The sequence below is a fragment of the Oncorhynchus nerka genome, linkage group LG24 (genome assembly GCF_034236695.1).
Source record: "Oncorhynchus nerka isolate Pitt River linkage group LG24, Oner_Uvic_2.0, whole genome shotgun sequence".
In the NCBI taxonomy this organism is placed as follows: Eukaryota; Metazoa; Chordata; class Actinopteri; order Salmoniformes; family Salmonidae; genus Oncorhynchus; species Oncorhynchus nerka.
Window position 1 is genome coordinate 69,155,845 of NC_088419.1, and position 27,024 is coordinate 69,182,868.

At 45.7% G+C, this 27,024-nt stretch overlaps 1 protein-coding gene across 3 annotated transcripts in view; it reads left to right on the forward strand.

The window, feature by feature from the left end:
* LOC115108499 (ubiquitin carboxyl-terminal hydrolase 24-like) overlaps positions 1–26,594 on the forward strand; it is a 42,594-nt gene extending 16,000 nt beyond the window's left edge. For 2 of the 3 annotated variants that reach the window (XM_065009097.1, XM_065009098.1), the window contains 42 exons: positions 2,630–2,782; positions 2,943–3,074; positions 3,157–3,268; positions 3,577–3,653; positions 3,827–3,967; positions 4,041–4,094; positions 4,228–4,410; positions 4,579–4,788; positions 4,900–5,073; positions 5,165–5,250; positions 5,719–5,827; positions 5,935–6,090; positions 6,182–6,375; positions 6,674–6,896; positions 10,027–10,189; positions 10,321–10,482; positions 10,561–10,631; positions 10,697–10,857; positions 11,120–11,181; positions 11,285–11,476; positions 11,613–11,872; positions 12,635–12,880; positions 12,988–13,086; positions 14,476–14,558; positions 14,638–14,779; positions 14,866–15,194; positions 15,325–15,446; positions 15,956–16,097; positions 16,173–16,323; positions 16,523–16,618; positions 16,733–16,950; positions 17,080–17,287; positions 17,374–17,463; positions 17,622–17,724; positions 17,815–17,933; positions 18,019–18,132; positions 18,230–18,295; positions 18,395–18,461; positions 22,861–22,939; positions 23,282–23,357; positions 23,683–23,880; positions 24,099–26,594. In XM_065009097.1, coding sequence (XP_064865169.1) covers positions 2,630–2,782; positions 2,943–3,074; positions 3,157–3,268; positions 3,577–3,653; positions 3,827–3,967; positions 4,041–4,094; positions 4,228–4,410; positions 4,579–4,788; positions 4,900–5,073; positions 5,165–5,250; positions 5,719–5,827; positions 5,935–6,090; positions 6,182–6,375; positions 6,674–6,896; positions 10,027–10,189; positions 10,321–10,482; positions 10,561–10,631; positions 10,697–10,857; positions 11,120–11,181; positions 11,285–11,476; positions 11,613–11,872; positions 12,635–12,880; positions 12,988–13,086; positions 14,476–14,558; positions 14,638–14,779; positions 14,866–15,194; positions 15,325–15,446; positions 15,956–16,097; positions 16,173–16,323; positions 16,523–16,618; positions 16,733–16,950; positions 17,080–17,287; positions 17,374–17,463; positions 17,622–17,724; positions 17,815–17,933; positions 18,019–18,132; positions 18,230–18,295; positions 18,395–18,461; positions 22,861–22,939; positions 23,282–23,357; positions 23,683–23,880; positions 24,099–24,161 — 5,886 coding nt within the window. In that variant the 3' untranslated portion in view covers positions 24,162–26,594. The remainder of the gene's footprint in view (positions 1–2,629; positions 2,783–2,942; positions 3,075–3,156; positions 3,269–3,576; positions 3,654–3,826; positions 3,968–4,040; positions 4,095–4,227; positions 4,411–4,578; positions 4,789–4,899; positions 5,074–5,164; positions 5,251–5,718; positions 5,828–5,934; positions 6,091–6,181; positions 6,376–6,673; positions 6,897–10,026; positions 10,190–10,320; positions 10,483–10,560; positions 10,632–10,696; positions 10,858–11,119; positions 11,182–11,284; positions 11,477–11,612; positions 11,873–12,634; positions 12,881–12,987; positions 13,087–14,475; positions 14,559–14,637; positions 14,780–14,865; positions 15,195–15,324; positions 15,447–15,955; positions 16,098–16,172; positions 16,324–16,522; positions 16,619–16,732; positions 16,951–17,079; positions 17,288–17,373; positions 17,464–17,621; positions 17,725–17,814; positions 17,934–18,018; positions 18,133–18,229; positions 18,296–18,394; positions 18,462–22,860; positions 22,940–23,281; positions 23,358–23,682; positions 23,881–24,098) is intronic. The other variant, XM_029632900.2, reaches the window with a different exon arrangement.
* Positions 26,595–27,024: the final 430 nt, after the last annotated feature.

The following is a 27,024-nucleotide window of genomic DNA, read 5'->3' on the forward strand; positions in this document are numbered from 1 at the left end:
TGATTGACTCCGCTGTCCTGGCGTCGTGACTAATAATGGAATTTGAATATGCCGCATGAGAGAAGATAATTTGCCCTTATTAAACTCGCCAGATGTTTTCCATCAATGGATGTTGATTTAACTTGTTTGACTGCTATGATTAAGCAATAAGGCCCGAGGCGGTGTGGTATATGAACAATATACCACGGCTAAGGGCTGCTCTCATGCACGACGCACCACGAAGTGCTAGGACACAGCCCTTAGCCGTGGTATATTGGCCATAACCACAAACCCCCAAGGTGCCTTATTGCTATTATAAACTGGTTACCAATGTAATTAGAGGGGTACAAATAAATGTTTTGTCATACCCATGGTATACGGTCTGATATACCATGGCTTTCAGCCAATCAGCATTCGGGGCTCGAACCACCCACTTTATAATTGTAAAAAAATCCCTTATGTGCATGTCCATAACAATAGATACATCCAACCGGAGAGTTTGAGGGATGAAAGTTTGACAGAGGATCTCAATCTCTGTTCAAAAAACACTTTTCAAAATAATGTTTGGCTATTTTCTGACAATTGTGCTGTTATTATGGGCGAGATGTTAAGACTACAAACCGTTATAAATGGCCTATTTGCAAGATTGACTTATGATTTCAATAGGCATAGGCTAGGCCTACTAAAATCAGGGTTCATGATTGTAATTCAAATTGGTTTAGTTATGCTAATTGCAGGTAGCCTATAGCCCCTGATGACCTACATTAGCTTAGGCAAGATGTAAGATGAACGATTTAGCAGTTTGCTTAGTTCATATTCACAGACTAATGTATTTAACATGAATAGTGAGGTGATTTTGAGGTAAGAAGTGCTTCTGTTGCCCAATAGCCTGCTGGAGGAGGCTACTGAGGATGGGGTCTTCAATCACTGAATCGTATATTAATAATATGAATATGTGCTGAAAAGGCTTGTCAACAGCCATTGTTTTTAAAAAATATTTTTATTTTTTATGTTTACCTGTAGCCTAATCTGACTGATTTACCTTCAATCTAATGCTTTGTAATAACAGCTGATCTGCAGTTGTGATAGAATTGTGACCCATGATCACAATTGATAACTTCCAATTTCATGAACTAAACATGGCAATTAATAATTGCATAATAACACAAGGCTACAACAACAATAAGTTAAAGTTTGCCAGCTCCAGGCGGGCTACACAAAGTGGCACATTGGTTTGCAACGACTCCAGTGACGTCGTCATTTCAACATAGCCTCCCGAGTTGTGCAGCGGTCTAAGGCACTGCATCTCAGTGCTAGAGGCATCGCTACAGAACCTGGTTCGATTCCAGGCTGTATCACAACCGGCCGTGATTGGGAGTCCCATAGGGCGGCGCACAATTGGCCCAGCGTTGTCCAGGTTACGGTTTGGCAGGGGTAAGCCGTCATTGTAAATAAGAATTTGTTCTTAACTGACTTGCCTAGTTAAGTCAAAATAATAAAATAAAACATGGCATAGAAATGAATGTATCAGATTTATCACTCTCCACATTCAATGTCAGTTTCATTGTGTAGCACTCGAGACCCAAGAACGGAGTATGCATAAAACCCTTCACTTGATATGGCTTTCCATAAGCAAAGTCGACATTAGAGTGCAGTTTAAACCACTTCCGATCAAATTTATCTAATGTGCTGTAGAAGTATGAATGCTCTGACTTCTGCAGAGGCCGTATCACTGTAAATGCTGCAGGGCCAATGCAGACGTCGGATTGACCATGGAGCACCTTTAAGAAACAGTAGTTAGTTCACAATAGTTCACTCTCCTCCCGGGTTGCCAGGTATTCAAAACCTGCCCACAAAGCCTGAAAACTAGCCCAAAATGTTTTTCCCTGCTTTTTCCTGCAGCAATAGAAGAGTTTGCCACATTTGGCCAATAAACCCTTTTTCCATAAGGTCTCCTCTGACTGGTGTAGTTGAGTTGGCCCATTGGTAGTGTCCCGTCTTAAAAGGTGCTCCATGGTCAATCCGACGTCTGCATTGGCCCTGCAGCATTTACAGTGATACGGCCTCTGCAGAAGTCAGGACATTCATACTTCTTGCGCTTCACGGAGCAGCGCAGAGCTGTTGTGGAGGAAGTTGTTAAGGAAGTGGAAGTGATTTTCTGTTTATTGAAGACCTCCCACCTTCAACTACCATCAACCAATCATGTCAATGCGGAGCCATACGGAGCCCTCCACATGGTTACAAAACTTGAGGCACATGGCGAAGGGGTACGGAGCTGGATTTGGCCTCCGTATGTCTCCAGAAGTTCCGTAGTTGTGTCGCACCCTCCATACAAAGCCTCCGACCACATTTCAGGATCAAGCATAAATTGGCTTTTAGTGTAGCGTGCAAAGGAATAATGGCTTATGGCTATTTAAAGAGCGACATCTTCAGTACAAATAATGAAATGCACAAAACGTCAACTTCTATGAAGAGCAGTGTTTTCTCCACATCTTATATCGGTCCTTTTCAATGGATTAAACGCTGATGCAAATACGTCGGTAAAAGGCTAATATCGTCCGACAGTATCGGTCAACTGATAAATCGGTCGGGCTCTATTGCAGACATCCAAAGCCACAGACACATCTTCATAGCACATGTGCTCCCCCAGCAGAGCATCATCCAGGACTTGAAGAAGAACTTTGAGATCGTCAAACTGATTACAGGATCTCTGGTGGTCTGCCATCGACTAGCAGTGTCTGCAGCTGGGAACAACGGACTCACCGGACACACACTAGTGGACGGACGATACACCTACCAGGAGGTACAGTTCTGTCTGTCTCTCTCCTGTCTGTCTGTCTGATTTGCTTTGGTAGAAGTTTATGTGGTTGAGATGCTGGATGCTGGATTGAGGATTTTGATATCTGTGAGATAAACACATGAAGTCCTTGCTGGTTCCTGACTCACTCTCCCTCCCCCTCCAGTATCTAGATGGCCACCTGAGGTTCCTGGCCTTCTTCCTCCAGGAGGCCAGCCTCTACCTGGTCTGGAACAGAGCCAAAGAACTATGGGACTGCCTGGTCTCTGGACCCGAAGTCTGCGAGCTGGACAGAGAGGTACACACACGTGTTACATACTCTATATTACATAGTCTACTCCATCTATATGTATACACTAACTTTAACTGTGTGTGTGTAGATGTGTTTTGAGTGGTTCACTAAGGGCCAGCATGATCTGGAGAGTGATGTTCAGCAGCAGCTCTTCAAAGAGAAGATCCTCAAACTGGAGCCCTACGAGATTACTATGAATGGTGAAACACACATAATCACACACACTTTTGATATGTTATTTTGTTAGCATTTTTGATGGCCCACTCTTTTAATGTTATATACAGTGCCTTCGGAAAGTATTCAGACCCCTTGACCTTTTCCGCATTTTGGTATGTTACAGCCTTATTCTAAAATATGGGGTATTGTGTGTAGATTGAAGAGAAAAATATATATAATTTAATCAATTTTAGAATAAGGCTAACGTAACAAAATGTCTGATTACTTTCCGAATGCACTGTAGAGCTTACATAGTGGCTTTAACCAGTGTTTTTTATTTGGGATATTTCAGGCTTTAATCTGTTTAAGACCTTCTTTGAGAATGTCAACTTGTGTGACCATCGCTTGAAACGCCAGGGGACTCAACTGGTGAGTCATTCCACACTAGGGTTGCCAATGGAGACGATATAACTAGTAACCTGTTAACTATAAGATTTTTTGTTACTTTCAAGGATTTTATGAAATGTTATCACATGACTACATGTAGTGGCATCATGTGTGGGACTTACAAACCCTAACCCTGTTTGTGTGTGTGTGTGTAGTGTGTGGAGCGGCTAGACCTGGCTGGGATGGACTTTATCTGGCGTATCGCCATGGAAACGCCTGATGAAGAGATCGCTAACGAGGCCATACAGCTAATCATCACATACAGCTACACCAACCTCAACCCCAAAATGAAGAAGGTGTGTGTGTGTGTCGGGGGGTTATGTGTAGCAGGACTACAGTCTCTGGTATTCACTCTTTGTGTCTGTGTAGGATTCTGTGTCTTTACACAAGAAGTTCATTGCTGATTGTTACAAACGACTGGAGGTGAGTTCTTCATTCATCACAACTATCAGATGGAATGTGTTCAACTTCTTATATAAGATAATTACATACTATGCTAATAAAGCTTACTGACTTGATGAAATGAAGTCTCCTTGCCTTGTTCTTTCTCTTTCAGGCAGCCAGTTCAGCTCTAGGAGGGCCCACGTTGACTCATGCTGTTACCAGGGCAACCAAGATGCTGACCGCCACCACCATGCCGACTGTAGCCACGTCTGTCCAATCACCTTCCAGGTCCACCAAGCTGGTGATCATTGAGAGGCTGCTGCTATTGGCTGAGCGTTATGTCATCACTATCGAGGTAATCCCCTCTCTCTGGCTCTGACATCAAACTGACCAAGCAATTTCAACTGGTTTTCACTCTCAACATATTCACCTGTAGTTACAAACTATTTGCATTTGAGTGATGAGAAGGGGGGTGAAAGAACGAGATGGACACATGAAAAGATGACTCTGTTTCTATGTGTAGGACCTGTATTCTGTGCCTCGTACCATTCTACCTCACGGAGCGTCGTTCAACGGCCACCCTGTCTCTCTACATGTCACCTATGAGTCCACCAAAGACACCTTCACCTTGGAGGCCCACAGTAACGAGACTATAGGCAGCATCCGCTGGAAGATTGCTGAGCATCTCAACTGTCCAGTCGACAACGTTCAGATCTTTGCCAACGACAGCGTGGTGAGTGTATTATTTGTGTCTCTGTAAGCCAAAAGATGTGTGTGTGTGTGACTGTGTATCATATGTAACTATATGTGTGTGTTTTGTGTAACTCTCTCTCTCTGTCTGTAGTTGACTATGAACCGGGACCAGAAGCTGCTGTCCCAGCTGGGGTTCAGTGATGAGCAGTCTCTGACAGTGAAGAGCTCTGGCACAGGGACACCCTCTGGTGGCAGCTCAGAGTCCTCCGTCTCCGCTTCCTCCTCCAGCTCCGCTGTCTTCAACTCAGCTTATGCTATGGAACAGGTACACCACACACATGTGCGCCCATGTATATGCAAACACATTGAGTTCATGTTTGAGTTGGATTATGTGCTAACGGTATATGTTTGTGTAGGAGAAGTCCCTTCCAGGTGTTGTCATGGCATTGGTGTGTAATGTGTTTGAGATGCTCTACCAGCTGGCCAACCTGGACGAACCACGGTGAGTTACTCACGCAGATACTTCAAGGATCGATTTGATTTGATTTGATTTGAGGATCTGGACCTGACTCCCGAATGGTCAAAAATTTATAACGTTCTGTGTGTGTGTATTCCAGGATAACTCTGCGTTCTGTGTGTGTGTATTCCAGGATAACTCTGCGTTCTGTGTGTGTGTATTCCAGGATAACTCTGCGTTCTGTGTGTGTGTATTCCAGGATAACGTTCTGTGTGTGTGTATTCCAGGATAACTCTGTGTGTGTGTATTCCAGGATAACTCTGCGTTCTGTGTGTGTGTGTATTCCAGGATAACTCTGCGTTCTGTGTGTGTGTATTCCAGGATAACTCTGCGTTCTGTGTGTGTGTATTCCAGGATAACTCTGCGTTCTGTGTGTGTGTATTCCAGGATAACTCTGCGTTCTGTGTGTGTGTATTCCAGGATAACTCTGCGTTCTGTGTGTGTGTATTCCAGGATAACTCTGCGTGTACGTAAGCTGCTGCTGCTGATCCCAACAGACCCAGAGGTTCAGGACGCTCTAGATAACTTTGTTCCCAAAGAGTCCAGTGTCTGGAGTCACCAGGTACATATTATATATATATATATATAGGTTGAAATTATGATGAGGAGAGTTCAACTGCTCTGACCTGAGCCAGTGTGATAACGTGTGTGTGTGTGTGTCTCCTGTAGAAGACATTGTTCACCCTGGGTCAGGGGTCAGGCTCTCGGTCTCCGTCTCTGGGTTCTAAGCAACAGCACCAGCCCAGTGCTGCCTCCATCTTGGAATCACTCTTCAGATCCTCTGCACCCGGGATGTCCACCTTCAGAGTCCTCTACAACCTTGAGGTGCGCGCACACACACACACACACACAATACTCACATTTGTGCATGGACACACTTCACACATTTCTTCCTTTGAAATCTCTCTTTCATTAGGTGTTGAGTTCTAAGTTGATGCCGACCTCAGATGATGAGATGGCTAAGACCAGTGTCAAGTCTTTCTGTGAGAACTTCCTGAAAGCTGGAGGTCTCAGTTTGGTGGTGAACGTGATGCAGCGGGACTCTATTCCCTCCGAGGTGGACTATGAGACCAGACAGGGAGTCTACTCCATCTGTCTACAACTGGCCAGGTACACACACACACACAGCACATGTGTTTTTCTAGCCTTGTGCTAGAGCTAATATTTATTTCCATTCAAAATCCTATTTTCCCTAACATTAACCCCTAACTCCTAAACTTAACCCCTAAGCCTAAAATAGCTTTTGCCCTCATGGGGACATGGGAAATGAGGGAGAGGTTTTGCTATCCTTGTGGGGACTTCTGGGGATTTCTGTGATCCACGAGGACAGCAATACAAGACCACACATCCACAAATAAATATACATTGTTAGAGGTTGAATGTGATTGGATCTTCCTTTTCCCTGCAGGTTCTTATTGGTTGGCCAAAGTATGCCGTCGTTGCTGGATGATGATGTCATCCGAGAGGGTGACACTCTATCTAGTCGGCCATTCCGTAACGCAGGGCGACCAGGGAGACAGCTGTCGCTGTGTGGAACGCCTGAGAAGAGCTCCTATAGACAGATGTCTCTGTCTGAACGCTCCTCCATCAGAGTAGAGGAGATCATCCCTGCTGCACGCGTAGCTATACAGGTACACACACACCTCTAATGTATACCTAACACACACCTAATACATGCACACACACCTCTAATGCATACCTAATATACACACCTAATACACACACCTCTAATGCATACCTAACACACACCTAATACATGCACACACACCTCTAATGCATACCTAATATACACACCTAATACACACACCTCTAATGCATACCTAACACACACCTAATACATACACACACACCTCTAATGCATACCTAACACACACCTAATACATACACACACACCTCTAATGCATACCTAACACACACCTAATACATGCACACACACCTCTAATGCATACCTAATATACACACCTAATACACACACCTCTAATGTATACCTAACACACACCTAATACATGCACACACACCTCTAATGCATACCTAATATACACACCTAATACACACACCTCTAATGCATACCTAACACACACCTAATACATACACACACACCTCTAATGCATACCTAACACACACCTAATCCACACACACACACACCTCTAATGCATACCTAACACACACCTAATACACACACACACACACACACCTCTAATGCATACCTAACACACACCTAATCCACACACACACACACCTCATACATGCACACACACCTCTAATGCATACCTAATATACACACCTAATACACACACCTCTAATGCATACCTAACACACACCTAATACATACACACACACCTCTAATGCATACCTAACACACACCTAATCCACACACACACACCTCTAATGCATACCTAACACACACCTAATACACACACACACATCTCTAATGCATACCTAACACACACCTAATACACACACACACACACCTCTAATGCATACCACCTCTAACATACCTAATATACACACCTAACACACACACCTCTAATGCATACCTAACACACACCTAATACATACACACACACCTCTAATGCATACCTAACACACACCTAATACACACACACACACACACCTCTAATGCATACCTAACACACACCTAATACACACACACACACACACACCTCTAATGCATACCTAACACACACCTAATACACACACACACACACCTCTAATGCATACCTAACACATACCTAATACACACACACACACACACACACACCTCTAATGCATACCTAACACACACCTAATACACACACACAAACACACACACACACCTCTAATGCATACCTAACACACACCTAATACACACACACACACACACACCTCTAATGCATACCTAACACACACCTAATACACACACACACACACACACACCTCTAATACACACACATACCTGCATACCTAACACACACCTAATACACACACACACACACCTCTAATGCATACCTAACACACACCTAATACATACACACACACACCTCTAATGCATACCTAACACACACCTAATACATACACACACACACCTCTAATGCATACCTAACACACACCTAATACATACACACACACCTCTAATGCATACCTAACACACACCTAATGCACACACACACACACCTCTAACATACCTAACACACACCTAATGCATACTAATATACACACACACACACCTCTAATGCATACCTAACACACACCTAATACATACACACACACCTCTAATGCATACCTAACACACACCTAATCACACACACACACACACACCTCTAATGCATACCTAACACACACCTAATACACACACACACACACACCTCTAATGCATACCTAACACACACCTAATACACACACACACCTCTAATGCATACCTAACACACACCTAATACACACACACACACACACACCTCTAATGCATACCTAACACACACCTAATACATACACACACACACCTCTAATGCATACCTAACACACACCTAATGCATACACACACACCTCTAATGCATATCTAACACAGGCACTTGTCATCTCCCGTCTGGATTACTGCAACTCGCTGTTGGCTGGGCTCCCTGCCTCTGCCATTAAACCCCTACAACTCATCCAGAACGCCGCAGCCCGTCTGGTGTTCAACCTTCCCAAGTTCTCTCACGTCACCCCGCTCCTCCGCTCTCTCCACTGGCTTCCAGTTGAAGCTTGCATCCGCTACAAGACCATGGTGCTTGCCTACGGAGCTGTGAGGGGAACGGCACCTCAGTACCTCCAGGCTCTGATCAGGCCCTACACCCAAACAAGGGCACTGCGTTCATCCACCTCTGGCCTGCTCGCCTCCCTACCACTGAGGAAGTACAGTTCCCGCGCAGCCCAGTCAAAACTGTTCGCTGCTCTGGCCCCCCAATGGTGGAACAAACTCCCTCACAACGCCAGGACAGCGGAGTCAATCACCACCTTCCGGAGACACCTGAAACCCCACCTCTTTCAGGAATATCTAGGATAGGATAAAGTAATCCTTCTCACCCCCCCTTAAAAGATTTAGATGCACTATTGTAAAGTGGCTGTTCCACTGGATGTCTTAAGGTGAACGCACCAATTTGTAAGTCGCTCTGGATAAGAGCGTCTGCTAAATGACTTAAATGTAAATGTATCTAACACACCTAATACATACACACACACCTCTAATGCATACCTAACACACACCTAATACACACTCACACCTCTAATGCATACCTAACACACACATAATACACACTCACACCTAATGCATACCTAACACACACATAATACACACTCACACCTAATGCATACCTAACACACACATAATACACACTCACACCTAATGCATACCTAACACACACCTAATACACACTCACACCTCTAATGCATACCTAACACACACCTAATACACACACACACCAAATGCATACCTAATACACACACACACCTCTAATGCATACCTAACACACTCCTCTAATGCATACCTAAAACAAACCAAATGCATACCTAACACACGCATACACCTATAATGCATACCTAATACACACACCTCTAATGCATACTTAACACACACATATCACACACACCTCTAATGCATCCCTAATACACACCTAATACACACACCTATAATGCCACCTTACACACACACACACACACACACACACATACATACACACACACCTAACTCTAATGCATACCTAATAATCACACACGCACACCTCTAACCCTGTCTCTCCTCTGTAGACGATGGAGGTGGGGGACTTCACCTCGACGGTGGCGTGTTTCATGCGTCTAACCTGGGCGGCAGCCGCCGGCCGATTGGATCTCGTCGGCAGTCCTCAGCCAATCAGACCTGAACACAGCTCACTCCTCCCCCTCGTGGTCCGCAGCCGTGTCAGCAGCACTGGTGAGACACACACACGCACACACACAAGAAACTGATGGATAATAATGGCACCGACAGCCTGAATTATCAGCCTGTTTCTCTGGTGTTCTGATTGTTTTGCCTTCTACTGATGTCTGTCTCTCTTTCTACAGGAAGTAACTGCAGCTCCAGCAGTGAGGGCGAGGCGCCGCCCACAGCGTTGCATGCTGGGATATGTGTGAAGCAGCAGAGTGTTTCTATTAAAGACTGCATCATTGCTAGAGAGGCCCTGTCTCTACTGGTCACCTGCCTACAGCTACGGACACAGCAGCTAGGTAACACGTGTTACACACACACACACACACACACTATCTTGTGAAGACCGAATGCTAACAGTGTTTGTCTCTATCCAGGGTCATTCTACAACCTCCCCTGTGTCAGCGACTTCATCATCGACATCCTGCTGGGATCAGCCAGTGGAGAGGTAGCTAGGGTGTGGGGGGGGTGTGTGGGTGAGTGTGTGTCTTATAACCCGTGTCTCTATGTCAGATCCGGCGCGTGGCGTGTGACCAGCTGTACACTCTGAGCCAATCAGACACGTCTGCGTTCCCTGAGATCATCAAGCCCAACGTGTTCTTGCTGCGAGTCGTCCTCACCTCTCAGCTGCCCCTCTGGAGCCCCACGTCTGTCATGAGGGGAGTCAACCAGAGGTACACACACACACACGTGTTGTTGTTGTCGTTGCAGCTGGGAGGCAGTAGGAAGTTAATTTGCTGCCATCTGCTGTCAAACATATCTGTGACCAATGATAGATTGACTAAATTGAAAATATAATTGGAAGCTAATATGTAGCGTCATATAGCTATAGTTGGTTCTAAATGTATTTGGATATATAGCGCCAGGGCCCATTTTGTTCAGTGTGTGTCTGTATATCTGTGTATCTGAGTGTATAATATTGTTCTATCTGTCCAGGTTGCTGTCTCAGTGTACTGAATACTTTGAACTGCGATGTCAACTACTGGATGACCTGACCAGTGAGTTTACACACACGCGCGCACACACACACACACACACGCACCAACAGTTTTCCAACACTGTCATTAACCCATGAGAAATGTTCCTGTCCCCCTCCCGCAGGTTCAGAGATGGAGGTGTTGTCAGTGAGTGCGGCAGCCATGTTGGAAGATGAGATCAGCTGGTTGGATAACTTTGAGCCCAGCTGGAGCTCTGAGATGGAGACTAGCGAGGCTGACAACATCCTGCAGGCTGGACACCTCCGCCTCATCAAAACACTACTGTCACTCTGTGGCACCGAGAAGGAACACCTGGGTGAGAACACACATAAGCATTTTTTGAGATTTTGATCAGGAGGTCGTACGGCCATCTGGAGCTCGTAGACGGTGTGTGTGTGTTCTGATGTCTGTCTGTCTGTCTGTCTGTGTCTGTGTTTGTTTGCTCTCTGCAGGTCCTTCTCTGATCCAGCAGCTGTTGGATGACTTCCTGTTCCGAGCGTCCCGCATCATCCTGAACACGTCTGACCCCGCCTCTAGCTCCCCCCCCAGCCACGACTTCCACCCCAAGTGCAGCACGGCCAGCAGCAGATTGGCAGCCTACGAGGTGCTGGTGATGCTAGCAGACAGCTCTGTGGCCAACCTACAGCTCATCACCAGAGAACTGCTGTCCATGCACCACCAGTCAGACCCCTCGCTCAGTAAGGAGTTTGACGTGAGTCTCCCACACATGCTTGAAACACACACACAACAAAGAAACAGAGGTGAATGGAGAATTGCGTGATAGAACTGAAGTGTTACAGGTGCGTGATAGAACTGAGGTGTTACAGGTGCGTGATAGAACTGAGGTGTTACAGGTGCGTGATAGAACTGAGGTGTTACAGGTGCGTGATAGAACTGAGGTGTTACAGGTGCGTGATAGAACTGAGGTGTTACAGGTGCGTGATAGAACTGAGGTGTTACAGGTGCGTGATAGAACTGAGGTGTTACAGGTGCGTGATAGAACTGAGGTGTTACAGGTGCGTGATAGAACTGAGGTGTTACAGGTGCGTGATAGAACTGAGGTGTTACAGGTGCGTGATAGAACTGAGGTGTTACAGGTGCGTGATAGAACTGAGGTGTTACAGGTGCGTGATAGAACTGAGGTGTTACAGGTGCGTGATAGAACTGAGGTGTTACAGGTGCGTGATAGAACTCTTCTGAACTGAGGTGTTACAGGTGCGTGATAGAACTGAGGTGTTACAGGTGCGTGATAGAACTGAGGTGTTACAGGTGCGTGATAGAACTGAGGTGTTACAGGTGCGTGATAGAACTGAGGTGTTACAGGTGCGTGATAGAACTGAGGTGTTACAGGTGCGTGATAGAACTGAGGTGTTACAGGTGTGTGATGATATAAGAAAGGCTAATAGGTCTTCTTGATATACAGTCTACCTTCAACGTGTCTCTCTCTTCTGTTCCCTCCGTGCCCCTCTCCCAGTTCCTCCCGCCGGTGGACAGTCGCTCTGTGTCGGGGTTCGTAGGGTTAAAGAATGGTGGAGCCACCTGCTATATGAATGCTGTGTTCCAGCAGCTGTACATGCAGCCTGGCCTGGCTGAGGCCTTTCTGTCTATAGAGGACGACACGGAGCAGCCAGACGAGAGTGTTTTCTGTCAGGTCCAGTCTCTGTTCGGACACCTGATGGAGAGCAAGCTGCAGTACTACGTCCCTGAGAACTTCTGGAAGGTATCTAAACATGCGCACCCACACACACACACACACACATACACTGCACATTCCCAACTGACTAACCACGTTTCGGTCCGAAAAAACAGGTGTATGTGTTTCTGTAGATCTTTAAGATGTGGAATAAGGAGCTGTATGTACGGGAGCAGCAGGATGCCTATGAGTTCTTCACTTCACTGGTGGACCAGTTGGACGAGCACCTCAAGGTAACACACAATAACAAAAGGCACTTGTCTTTTCCCACTAAGGCACTTGTCTTGTCCCACTAAGGCACTTGTCTTGTCCCACAAAGGCACTTGTCTTGTCCCACAAAGGCACTTGTCTTGTCCCACAAAGGCACTTGTCTTGTCCCACAAAGGCACTTGTCTTGTCCCACAAAGGCACTTGTCTTGTCCCACAAAGGCACTTGTCTTGTCCCACAAAGGCACTTGTCTTGTCCCACAAAGGCACTTGTCTTGTCCCACAAAGGCACTTGTCTTGTCCCACAAAGGCACTTGTCTTGTCCCACAAAGGCACTTGTCTTGTCCCACAAAGGCACTTGTCTTGTCCCACAAAGGCACTTGTCTTGTCCCACAAAGGCACTTGTCTTGTCCCACAAAGGCACTTGTCTTGTCCCACAAAGGCACTTGTCTTGTCCCACTAAGGCACTTGTCTTGTCCCACTAAGGCACCTTGTCTTGTCCCACTAGCACCGCCTTTTCCCACTAGCACCTAGCACTGTCTTGTCCCACTAGCACCGCCTTTTCCCACTAGCACCTAGCACCGTCTTGTCCCACTAGCACCGCCTTTTCCCACTAGCACCTAGCACCGTCTTGTCCCAGTAGCACCGTCGTGTCCCACTAGCACCGTCGTGTCCCACTAGCACCGCCTTGTCCCACTAGCACCGCCTTTTCCCACTAGCACCGTCTTGTCCCACTAGCACCGTCTTGTCCCACTAGCACCGCCTTTTCCCACTAGCACCTAGCACCGTCTTGTCCCAGTAGCACCGTCTTGTCCCAGTAGCACCGTCTTGTCCCAGTAGCACCGTCTTGTCCCAGTAGCACCGTCTTGTCCCACTAGCACCGCCTTTTCCCACTAGCACCTAGCACCGTCTTGTCCCAGTAGCACCGTCTTGTCCCAGTAGCACCGTCTTGTCCCAGTAGCACCGTCTTGTCCCAGTAGCACCGTCTTGTCCCACTAGCACCGTCTTGTCCCACTAGCACCGTCTTGTCCCACTAGCACCGTCTTGTCCCACTAGCACCGTCTTGTCCCACTAGCACCTAGCACCGTCTTGTCCCACTAGCACCTAGCACCGTCTTGTCCCACTAGCACCGCCTTTTCCCACTAGCACCGCCTTTTCCCACTAGCACCGCCTTTTCCCACTAGCACCTAGCACCGTCTTGTCCCACTAGCACTGTCTTTGCTGATAAATACTTTGTGGAAGAAAAATGTACTTGATACGATTGTGATGTGTTGTCTCACTTATTCCAGTTTATGACTAAAATGTCAAATGTAATGTAACACACACTCTCCACCAACTTAACACGTGTGTACTACAATGTAACACAACACACACCTTTATAATGCTAGAGATGTTGGGTCTGTCTTGTTTTTCAGAAAATCGGCCGTGAGCAGATCTTCAAGAATACTTTCCAGGGAATCTTCTCTGATCAGAAGATCTGCAAAGACTGCCCTCACCGGTGAGCTCACACACACACACAAACAAAGGCAGCCATCACGTATAAACTCCTAACTATAACCTGTGATCCCTGATCATAGGTATGAGCGAGAGGAGACGTTTATGGCGCTGAACCTGGGTGTAACTTCCTGTCAGAGTCTGGAGATCTCATTGGACCAGTTTGTCAGGGGGGAGGTGCTAGAAGGAACCAACGCCTACTACTGCGAAAAGTGCAAGGAGAAGGTGTGTGTATAAAGAGGGTGTTTATTAAGTCGCTGTCCAGTGTTTTTGTGTACATTTATGTTAACGCGGTGTGCGCATCTCTCCAGCGTACCACAGTGAAGCGGACCTGCATAAAGTCCCTGCCCAGTGTTCTCTGTATCCATCTGATGCGCTTCGGCTTCGACTGGGAGAGCGGACGCTCCATCAAATACGACGAGCAGATCAGGTTTCCCTGGGTGCTGAACATGGAGCCCTACACAGTGTCTGGCATGGCTCGTCAGGATGGGGGAGCGGAGGGGGGAGATTGCCGGGGCGAGGCAGGGGGCTCACCCAGGAAGAAGGTGACCATCTCAGAGAACTACGAACTGGTGGGAGTTGTAGTCCACAGTGGACAGGCACACGCTGGACACTACTACTCCTTCATCAAGGACAGACGGTAAGAGACACACACACACACATGTATATCTCACGTTTAAGACAAGTACTTGTACTTTTAACACAAATGATCAACTTATCATCCTGTCCTCTCCTTCTCTGCTCTCCCTCCTTTCCTCTACTGTCCTCAGCAGTGCTAGGGGAAGGTGGTATAAGTTTAATGACAACGTGGTCGAGGAGTTTGATATGAATGACGAGACTCTGGAGTACGAGTGCTTTGGAGGAGAGTACCGGCCTAAAGTCTACGACCAGTGTAAGTCCTATTTAACAGGTAGACCAAGTAGTGGATGTCAACAAAACATTCTCAGCGGCAAAAGTGATATCCCTCGGGTAGTGTCCTTGGTCCCCCTCTCTTCCAGTTCCTTCTGTACATTAGTGGTAATATGTAACTTTTTTGGCTACCTGACCAAATTCACATAGAAATGGGAGTTATAGATCAATCATTCCACTTGAAAGCAAGTCTAAGAAGCAGTATCTGTTCTATGTGCAGTATTTCTATGCTTCCCTTAAGTTTTGTTTTTGTGTCTTTTACTTTCGGTTTTGTACACCAGCTGGAACAATAATATTTTTCACAGGGGTTTAGATGGTACAATGATTCTCTACACTATACTAGCTTATTTTGTAACATAAACTGAAATTTGGCAAACTATTAGTGTTAGCAACCAGTAAATGGCGGAGCAATTTCTGCGTAGTGCTTTAATGACATGAAAGATCAAACATCCCATTCTAGGTGTGTGTGTTGGTCTGTATCTGTGTGTGTAGCTAACCCCTACCCTGACGTGCGGCGGCGGTATTGGAACGCCTACATGTTGTTCTACCAGAGGATCAGTGACCAGAACTCTCCTGTTCTCCCTAAGAAGAGCAGAGTCAGTGCCATGAGGCAAGAGGCAGAAGACCTCACACTGTGAGTCTCACACACACACACAGTCTAAATATACACCCACACAACTCGCACTTTAACCCTCTCTCTCCCATGTAGTTCGGCACCCTCTAGCCCAGATGTCAGTCCCCAGTCGTCCCCTCGGCCCCCCAGGGCCAACAATGACCGTCTCTCTGTCCTGACCCGCCTCGTACGGAAGGGAGAGAAGAAAGGACTGTTTGTGGAGAAGATGCCTGCTAGGATCTACCAGGTAAATACACTGGTTCTGTAGACCACGTTTTTTAAAATCAATAACCTTACTTGAGACCAGAAGACTTTAATAGCACACTGTGTTCATGCTTAGGCTTTGGCTAAGAAAGCTAACAGACTCTCTTGTGGTACACAGACAAACTTCTTTCTCTCTCTATCTATCTCTGTCTTTGTGTCTTTGTGTGTGTGTGTGTGTGTAGATGGTGAGAGATGAGAACCTGAAGTTTATGAAGAACAGAGATGTGTACAACAGCGACTACTTCAACTTCACTCTGTCACTGGCCTCCGTCAACGCGGTACGTGTTTGTGACTGTTTGTGTGTGTAGGATAAACAGAGACGTGTCAGCATAATTCAAGGTTGTGCCTGTCTCTCCAAACTGTTCTTATAAGCAATGTGTGTTGGATTGCAGACAAAGCTGAAGCACCCAGCCTACCAGGCCATGGCCAGAGAGAGTCTCCAGTTGGCGGTCCACTTCCTGTTCCACACCTACCTCCACACCAAGAAGAAGCTGCGGGTGGACACAGAGGAGTGGATGGCTACGGTGGAGGTGCTGCTGTCTAAAAGCAGTGAAGCCTGTCACTGGATGGCTCAGTACCTGGTGGGACCTGAGGGGCGAGAGATCACCAAGTCAGTACAACTTTAATACTACTACACTCCACACGGAACCACTGCAGTACTAACATAACACTACTGCTTATAGTACTTACATTACTACTCATCAATCCAACTGATCTTCTCTTTCTCTCCTCCCCCCAGGGTGTGTCTGTTGGAGTGTGGGGTGAGGGAGGTGAGGGTCGTAGTGGCAGCCATCTTGGAGAAAACCTTAGAGAGTGCTCTCCACTTCGCTGACTCTGGATTGGACAGCCTGACCGATGCGCTCCTCTCCCTATTGGACAAAGACGTTCCTGAGAACGTCAAACACTGCAACCAATACTTCAGCCTCTTCAGCAACTTTGCTCAGAGGGTAACACACACAAGCACCATGTGAACACATGACATGCACACATAGACAGATCCACTCTGATATCCAGTATCTCTTTCTCCCCCCAGGGCTCTGGTCCGTGTCAGTTGTTGTTGAAACACTCAGCATATCGCAGGATGCTCATCTTCCTCCTTGGACCCAACAGACAGAACAACCAGGTATGCACACACACACACACACACTCAATTCCTGCTCATCTGTAGACAAATGAATATGACCGGATGTTGTTGTTGATGGTTCTGGAAGCTCATCACCTTTTTCCCACTCCCTCTATCTTGCGTCCTCTCTCTATCTCTCTTTCGTTCTCTCGCTCTAGAATCGGAGGTGGAGTCCAGCCCAGGCCAGAGAGTTCCTGCACCTGCACTCCACTCTGGCCCTGATGACTCTCCACTCAGACCTCAACACACAGCACACACATGGTAACACACACAAACACACATTACTACAGTTAGGATGCTTCCATAATACGCTGATGTGTGTAACCTGGCGTGATTGTGTGTGTTTCTCAGATCAAGGTGTCTGTAAGCTGAATGTGAGCAGTGTCCCTGCCTCCTCCACCCTCCTCCAGCTCGACGCTGACATCATGGCCTCGCTCTTTACCCACGAGGGACAGCCTTACCTGCTGGAGGTAACATACACAGTCTCATGCACACACACACATTGACACATCTATATGGAAGAGGTTGTATTTGTAACTTTTTCCGTGTGTGTAGGTGATGTTTGCGGTGCGGGAGTTGTCCGGCCCTCTGACTGTGCTGATAGAGATGGTGACGTACTGCTCCTTTTGTAATGAACCCTTCTCCCTGGGAGTACTACAGCTGCTCAAGGTAAGAACTACAACTCCCAGCACTAAACAAAGCCATTATCACAGATAACTAAAAATCCCAGCACAAAACGCATCCAATACCATTCATGTGTGTGTAGACTCAGTTGGAGACCGCTCCGCCCCATGAGCTGAAGAACGTGTTCCAGCTACTACAGGAGCTGCTGGTGAGTGACAGCTGGCAATCAAACCTTTCTGCGTGTCCTTGGAAACACAGTGAATAATGCCAGCTCCAGACTGCATGTGTAATGTGTGTGTGTTCTCAGGTGGTGGAGGATCCTCTTCAGACTCAGAGACTGAAGTACGCCTTCGAGTCAGAGAAAGGTCTGCTAGGTAGGCTACCTTCCACTCTTCACTAGGCTTTTGTGTGTGTGTGTGTTGTTAAGTTCATGTTTTAAGTATGCCTATATTTCTGTTATTATGGGGCTATCACTCAGTCAAGAGTGCGCTTGCGCAGGGAGTCTTGTTGTTGATGGACCTAGCCTTGAGTGGAATGGCTACCTTTATAGCATAGTAAACTTTGTTAAACTGGAACCTTGTCGTTGTGTCATTTCGAGTTAACATTGGTAGCAGACGATGGCTAATAACTACAATGTGCCACCTCACTTCGACGAGGTCGTATGAAAGTTGGTAAAAATGAACTTGTAATCTGGACACGGGTTACTAATCTGGAGGAGAAAAAGCAAGCACTTGCGGTGGTATTGTCACTCGAGGGAAGAGAGAGAGATGCAGCACTGGAACAAGGATGACGGTATGGGAACTTTGATCAGAGCACTGGGTTCTGCATTTCTTAAAGAAGAGAAAGACCGTGCCTACGAGGCATATTCAAACTTTGACAGTGTTACGATAGATATTTCGGTTGCTATGACGGACTACATCACTGATTTCGAACAGAGGTACAATATGATGCTCAAGTACGACATGGTTCTCCCGGATGCAGTGTTAGCTTTCAAGTTGCGAGATACTGCCTGTCTAGATGGTAGGGAGAAACTGTGCTGACTTTTGCGTCAATGAAGTCGGCACTTAAAATAATTTTTGGTGAAAAGACGTCTGTCGCGCCAATAACAGATGGAATGCAAGTGAGTGAGTGACGCAGCATATTACACTGAGCAGCAGAGAAAAGGCGCCAACAAGTCACGTTCTCAAGACAACCAGAAGGGGGCGCCATTTCCCGGCACAAATCCACTAGACAAATATGGAAGGAGATCAAAATGTGCTATTTGTCAAAGCACTTACCATTGGGTTAAAGACTGGCCTCATAAAAATGAACAAGTTAACTAACATAGGAAAATGGAAACACAGAGATAGAGCAGTGTAACATTACACTGTTTTCAAATGAATCTGCTTCTGATACTGAGATTTGTATAGTTGAATCCTTAGGATCTGCTGTGATTGATACTGCATGTACACGGACAGTGTGTGGCGCAAGATGGCTTGATAGCTATGTCAGTGAACTAAATATGAAAGAAGTACAAAATATGATTGACACACCAAGCAACAGAGCTTTCAAATTTGGAGATGGGAGAATTGTCCATTCTACCAAAGAGAGTCAAATACCAGCAAAAATTGTTCAGACTAAGTGTCACATTGAAACAGAGGTGGTCCCTACAGATATCCCCTTACTATTAAGCAAAGCTTCCCTCAAGAAGGCAGAGGCTGTACTAGACATAAACAATGACAAGGCAGTGATGTTTAAACAACCAGTGACTCTTGAACTTACTACCTCAGGCCACTATTGTGTAAACATTTTAGACAAAGACATCACACAGAGTCCATGCAAAAATGAGATTCTGATGGACACAGAGCACATGGAGATTCTGACTGACACGGAGCACATGGAGATTCTGACTGACACGGAGCACATGGAGATTCTGACTGACACGGAGCACATGGAGATTCTGACAGTCACAGAGAACATGGAGATTCTGACTGACACGGAGCACATGGAGATTCTGACTGACACGGAGCACATGGAGATTCTGACAGTCACGGAGAACATGGAGATTCTGACTGACATGGAGCACATGGAGATTCTGACTGACACAGAGCACATGGAGATTCTGACTGACACAGAGCACATGGAGATTCTGACTGACACAGAGCACATGGAGATTCTGACTGACACAGAGCACATGGAGATTCTGACTGACACAGAGCACATGGAGATTCTGACTGACACAGAGCACATGGAGATTCTGACTGACACAGAGCACATGGAGATTCTGACTGACACAGATAACATGAACACAAAAGAAAAACACAAAGCATTGTTAAGCTTCACAAACAGTTTGGACATGCTACAGTTGACAGACTTCAGAAGTTACTCAGCAGTTCAGGGAATAATGATGATGAGAAGTACGAGACTGGAAACAAAGTGTACTACAAACTAGTTGACTGTCAAGAGTGGAAAGGACTGGGAGTAGTCATTGGCCAAGATGGTGTGATGGTATTTGTGAGGCACAGAGGCATCATTGTCAGGGTGCATCACTCAAGATTGCGGAAAGTAAATGATCAACAAGATAGAGGGGGCTGTTGCTGAGAATCAGTCTCCTAATGAAAATGACAAAAAGGACACAGTAACAGACACAAACCTACCAGATGTCGCATCCAATGATATGGACACTGAAACTGACACAGGAAATGGAGCAGAGACCTTCAGCCATGACACAGGTAATACTGTTGAGCGTTCAAATGAGGAAAACATTCAACAGCCACATGTGTTAAGAGAACATGGTTGTTCCAATCTGAAAACTGGACAAACTGTTAAATACATGGAGAGCAACCGTCATTGGACGAGCAGAAAAAGACAAAGGAAAAAAACAGAACTGGTACAACTTGCAGTACTCTGAACCAGCTACACTTTCTGGTATAGCAGGGTCAGCTGACCTGTCACTTGTAGATAATATCAGAATTGAACCAATGGAAAATCGAAAAACAGAATGACATTCAAAATGATGATGTACTTGAAACAAAGGACGTGTAATTTGACTCCGCTAAGCCAGGTGAGCTCAGTAATTGGAGGAAAAATGGAGTGTTTGAGGAAGTCAAAGACATTGGCCAAAAATGTGTCTCAACAAGGTGGGTGTGTACCCCTAAAGAATCCTTAACTGGAATAGTGCCTAAAGCACGTCTAGTGGCTAGAGGTTTTGAGGAGCTGGCTGCTAAAGAACTCCCAAAAGACTCACCAACATGCGCCTCAGTCACTCAGATTGCTGATGTCAGTGATCTGCCAGAAAAAATGGAAACTTAATTCCATAGACATCAAATCTGCATTTTTGCAGGGAACAGAGCTGTCAAGGGACATTCACATCCGACCTCCGCCTGAAGCTAAGAGCGAACGAACACTGTGGAAACTAAAACAGTGTGTGTATGGACTGGCAAATGCATCACTCTAATGGTACAACAAAGTCAAGGCAACAATGCTGAATAGAGGTGGAAAAATGTCACAAGTGGATCCTGCAGTCTTCTATTGGCTTGATCAAGACTGCAATGTGACTGGAATACTTGCCTGTCATGTTGATGACTTTATCTGGGGTGGCTCACAGACCTTTGCTTCAACTGTGATTCCACACCTCAAAGCTGTTTTCTAGGTTGGCCGTGAGGAGCATGATCATTTTTGTTATGTTGGCATAGAGTTTATTACAGTTGATGGAAAAATACTGATGCAACAGGAGAGCTATATCAAGAATCTTCAACCCATTCACCTGGGTTCTTCAAGAGCCGTACAAAGGAATTCCCCTCTATGTGGAATTGAAGCTGATCAATTGAAGTCAAAGATAGGACAAATTTTATGGGTTGCTAGACATAGTAGACCTGATGTAATGTTTGATGGTTGCAACTTGGCATCTATCACAAAACACGCCACTGTACAAACCATTCATGAGACAAACAAAGTTGTTTGTAAACTGAAATCACAACAAGTGACTTTAAAGTTTCAGCATGTTGGAAAAGATGACTCTTTGAAACTAGTTGTCTTCAGTGATGCTTCGCTAGGGAACCTTTCAGATGGAGGCACACAAGGTGGACGTCTCATCGTGTTAATGGGTGAAGGAGGAAGATTCTCACCTATCTGTCGGCAGACAAAAAGGATCAGAAGGGTTGTCCGAACTTGCTGGAGAAACTCTTGCTCTTGCGGATGGAATTGACAATGCGATCTTTCTTGCAACTCTGTTCTCAGAGCTTCCACTGGTGAGACAAAACGGTACATTCTACCTGTAGTTTGTGTCACTGACAACTACTCTTTAGTTGATGCTGTGAAATCAACCAAGTCTGTCACAGAGAAAAGACTTCGTCTTGAGATTAGCAGCATCAAGGAACTTATTCAAGCACAGAGAATCCAGCGGATTCTGTGGTCGACCACAAAGGAACAGCTTGCTGACTGTCTGACTAAAAAAGGAGCATCCTCTCTTACAGGCTCTCAGTAATGGAAAGTGGCAGTTTGAATAATACTTGGACGTTTTAATTATGTTGTTGATGTTTTTTATTTGTCTTTAAAGAAAAGGGGGAGATTGTTAAGTTCATGTTTTAAGTATCCCTATATTTCTGTTATTACAGGGCTATCACTCAGTCAAGAGTGCGCCTGCGCAGGGAGTCTTGTTGTTGATGGACCTAGCCTTGAGTGGAATGGCTACCTTATAGTGTGTTCATAAAGTATAGTAAACTTTGTTAAACTGGAACCTTGTCGTGGTGTCATTTCGAGTTACCATGTGTGACTCTGTTCTCTTGTTTGCAGCATTGATGCACCAGAGTAACAATGTGGACAGCAGCCGCTGCTATCAGTGTGTCAAGTTCCTGGTTACCCTGGCACAGAAGTGAGTTTCTCCAGAGACCGTTTTGAGAAATATGTTCATGTCGCCACAATTGTGTCTCAGGCTGAAAATATTGAATGGGGGTAGATTTGAGAATATTGAATGGGGGTAGATTTGAGAATATTGAATGGGGGTAGATTTGAGAATATTGAATGGGGGTAGATTTGAGAATATTGAATGGGGGTAAATTTGAGAATATTGAATGGGGGTAGATTTGAGAATATTGAATGGGGGTAGATTTGACCGTTGCGGCAAATACATCAAAGTATTGCACATTTTTCAGTTCTGTGAACCTCTCATTTCACACTTCCTGGTTTCACATAACGTGTAAGTGTGTGTCTCCAGGTGTGTTCCTGCTAAGGACTATTTTAAAGATCTGTCTGGTCACTGGAGCTGGGCAGTGCAATGGCTGCAGAAAAAGGCAAGCATCAAGCACAAATAACACACACAATCCAGCAGACTATTTCAGACCTGTCTCTCATATGTATGTGTGAGTCACAGGAGGCTGCTGAGTGGAGGACAGATCATAATGCCTGGAACAGAGCAAATGGAATGGCATCAAACACCTGAACTATGAGTGATGTATATGATACCATTGCACTTACTTCAGTCATTACCACGAGCTTGTCCTCCCCAATTAAGGTGCCACAAACCTCCTGTGGTGTGAGTGTACATGCGTGAGGCATGTTTGTGTGTGTGTGGGAAAGTAGAGTATGCGTTAGAGTAACAGTGTGTTTCTCTGTCAGATGTCGGAACACTACTGGACTCCTCAGAGCAACGTGTCCAATGAGACGTCCACAGCCAAAACATTCCAGCGCACCATCTCAGCCCAGGACACGCTGGCCTACGCCACAGCACTGCTCAACGAGAAGGAGCCATCTGGCAGCAGCAACGGCTCTGACGGTAGTCCAGCCAACGAGAACGCCGACCGCAGCCTCCGACAGGTACACACAGTCTGACAGTGTGTTTATGGAAAACTCCAGAGGTAGAATGTATAAAGAGAACAGTAACAGCCCAAGAATAGAGATATTGCCACTTCTCAGAACAGGGCTTTAAATCTAGGCTGGAGAGTTTCGTATGAATCGATTTCATAAAAACTATATCTACATATCTCTTTACTCTGAAATGCCACGTCTCATGTAATCCTCTCTCTTTATCTCAGGGTTCTGAGTCTCCCATGATGCTTGGTGATTCAAAGAGTGATCTGGAGGATGTTGACCCTTAGATCCTCCTATAAGACACAATTCCTATAATGGCAAGACCGCACGGCTCCATACAGCCAATCAAAGACTGCTTTTCACCTCTGATTGGTCAGAATATGGAGGGAGGGGCCCGCTACAGCCAATCAGAACACTTATTCTCCTGGTTGCTGGGGCAACAAAGGATGCGTGAATAATCGTGTCTTTCTGCCAGACCAGACTAATGGAATCAGAGCTGGAGGAGAGTTTAGAGACCTGACTAATGAATTACAAAGCAGTTTGTTCTCTTACTGGGAGTCTGAAATATCACCTAGTGGAGACTGGTGGGAGGAGCTATAGGAGGACAGGCTTATTGTAATTGCTGAAATGGAACGGAGTCAAACGTGATTTCCATATGTTTGATACCGTTCTATAGATTCGTTTCCAGCCATTACAATGAGCTGGTCCTCCTATAGCTCCTCCCACCAGCCTCCACTGACGTCACCCTGTTGCTTATAGTCTACTACTTTTGACCAAAGGTTCAGTGACATATATAGTGCACTATATATAGGCAGTAGGGTGTCTTCAGATGTAGCCAGTATTGTCTCACAAGGAAGGGACAGGGTTGTTTGTTTTTTTAAGTTGTTGCTCATATTTGCCTACGTAACTAAATAGACATTCATTATTGTAAAGAGCTGTTCCATAGCTGTAATTTCAAATGTAAGATATTTTAAAGTGTCCTGTGCTCCACTCTGTAGAGGTGTGTATGTGTGAGGCTGTGGTATAAGGTATAACCTGCTCTGGAGGAACTCAGACACACACGTCTAACCGGGGTTTTTAAGTATGCACTTTATAGTCCACCCCAGTCTATAGTGAAGTAGAGAAGCAGTGATTAGGTCTGCTAGACCAGCTTAACCACCCTCCTCACACCTCTTCTTATCACATCAAACTGAGTTGTCAGTGCTTTACACACACAGACACAGCTGATACCTCCTCCATAGAGAACACGTGCTCCTATGGCTGTGTCTGTTACTCCATTAACCACAGTGATATTTATGGTAATGCAGTCTATGGAGGGTTCTAGAACACAAACGGAACCAAGCCAAGGAACCAATCTGCGCTCTCCTCCCCGTCCAGCTGATGAACAGTGACTCACAGTGCTGGATTATTATAATTTTTTCCCCATTTGTTTATCAGTTGACATCACTGTACTCATGCCTTATGCCACCACAGCTGCCCTTTGACACGGACACACACAAGACAGCAGAGGGTCAACGTGCCAACCAGAGGAGAGATCAGAAGCAAGTTTCATTTTGGGTGCCAATGAAATACACCCTCCCTCTTATATACACACACACACAGTGTACCCTCTGTGCTTGATCATTACATTATCATTATTCAGGAGCTTATTTGCAAACTGGGTTTCTCTTTGCCTTTGTTTATCTTTGCCATTGGGGCGCATGACCTCTGACACCTAAACCCCTCTTATTGACACCACAAGGTTCAAGGCTGACCACGGTACTGCAGGCATTGTTCGCAGAAAACAGGATCCCCATTATAGTGAATGGGAATATGGCAATCTTCATGTAATACAAAATGGAAGACAATCATGGTACCAATAATTGCTTCTATTACACTAGATGTATGTCCTTGAACCGATTATTTTAAAATTGTATAGTAGCCTGCAATACCCTGTTCTGCCTTCAACTTGAGTCAATGAGAGGGGGCAGCACTGAGCTAGCCTGCGACATAACTCAAACTGCACATGTTATGTCTACATAAATCTCCCACATGAGACACCATCTTAACGACTTCCTTGGCTTCAAATGCACTATTGAATCTTCACATAGGAATGAATAGTGTCATGTGATCGATTGCTTTGTCCATTCATATACATATATAGTCATTGCTCTGACATCAAACAACCCCACTCTGACCACTAACCTCTTGACCTAACCCAACCCCTGGGAGAATTCAAGTGCCTTCATCTCCCAACTCCCCTCACCTCTCTCACCCCTCCTCACACCTCGGGCCCTTGTCCCTCTCACCCCAATCCCATACCTGTCCACAGATGACTTGCTAAAATGAACTGTGTGTGAATGTGTGACCATGCTGCGTATTGTCCTGGTCTCAGAAGACTGTGTCAGATGTCAGAGTGGTCAGGTGTGCCAGTGACACAGCACTCCCCACTCACAGTGCAGAATGTTGTTTGACCCTCAGCAGCGCCTGTAGTCCTTCTCAACAGTACCAACTAATCAATAATGTATTTTTATCTGCGTGATAAGGGAGGGGTGAGGAAGGAGGGAAGGAATGACATGGATCCAGGATTTGATTCTGTCAGTTGGTCTGCTTTGAGCATTACTCCTGCTGAAGGCCGGTCTGCTGAGGCAGAACCCTGCATGTTGAATCCCAGTTTTCATTTGTACATCAGAGTTTGATTATGGGGAAATTTGATATAAAATAAACTGGAATGCACAGCCTTTTGTACACTTTGTGTTCTTTGTGTGTAGCAGGAGTGATCACAGTAAAATATAAAATCACTGTTTATTTCAGGTCCAGCTAGTTGCAGTATGGGATAGTTGTGTGAGGAATGGAGGACCAGAAGCACAGAACCAGTCAGTAATCTGGTTGGTCAGGCGCTCAGAGAGGGCAGGGCCACGGATGCTGACCTTGTCGTCAGTGGAACACAGAGTGAAGGCTGAGAAAAGGGAGAAAAATCAGTCTATCTCTCCCTGAAGCTACATCACATCGTCAATATACAGTCATGATCACATTACTTCCTAGTAATACTACATATTAGTATATTACGAGTGTGTATACAGTACATGGTGTTCTTCTCCCCTGCAGCAGTATCAATGCTGCCTTCAGTTCCTCTCATCAGGGCTCTGAGAGATCAACACCACCTGACAC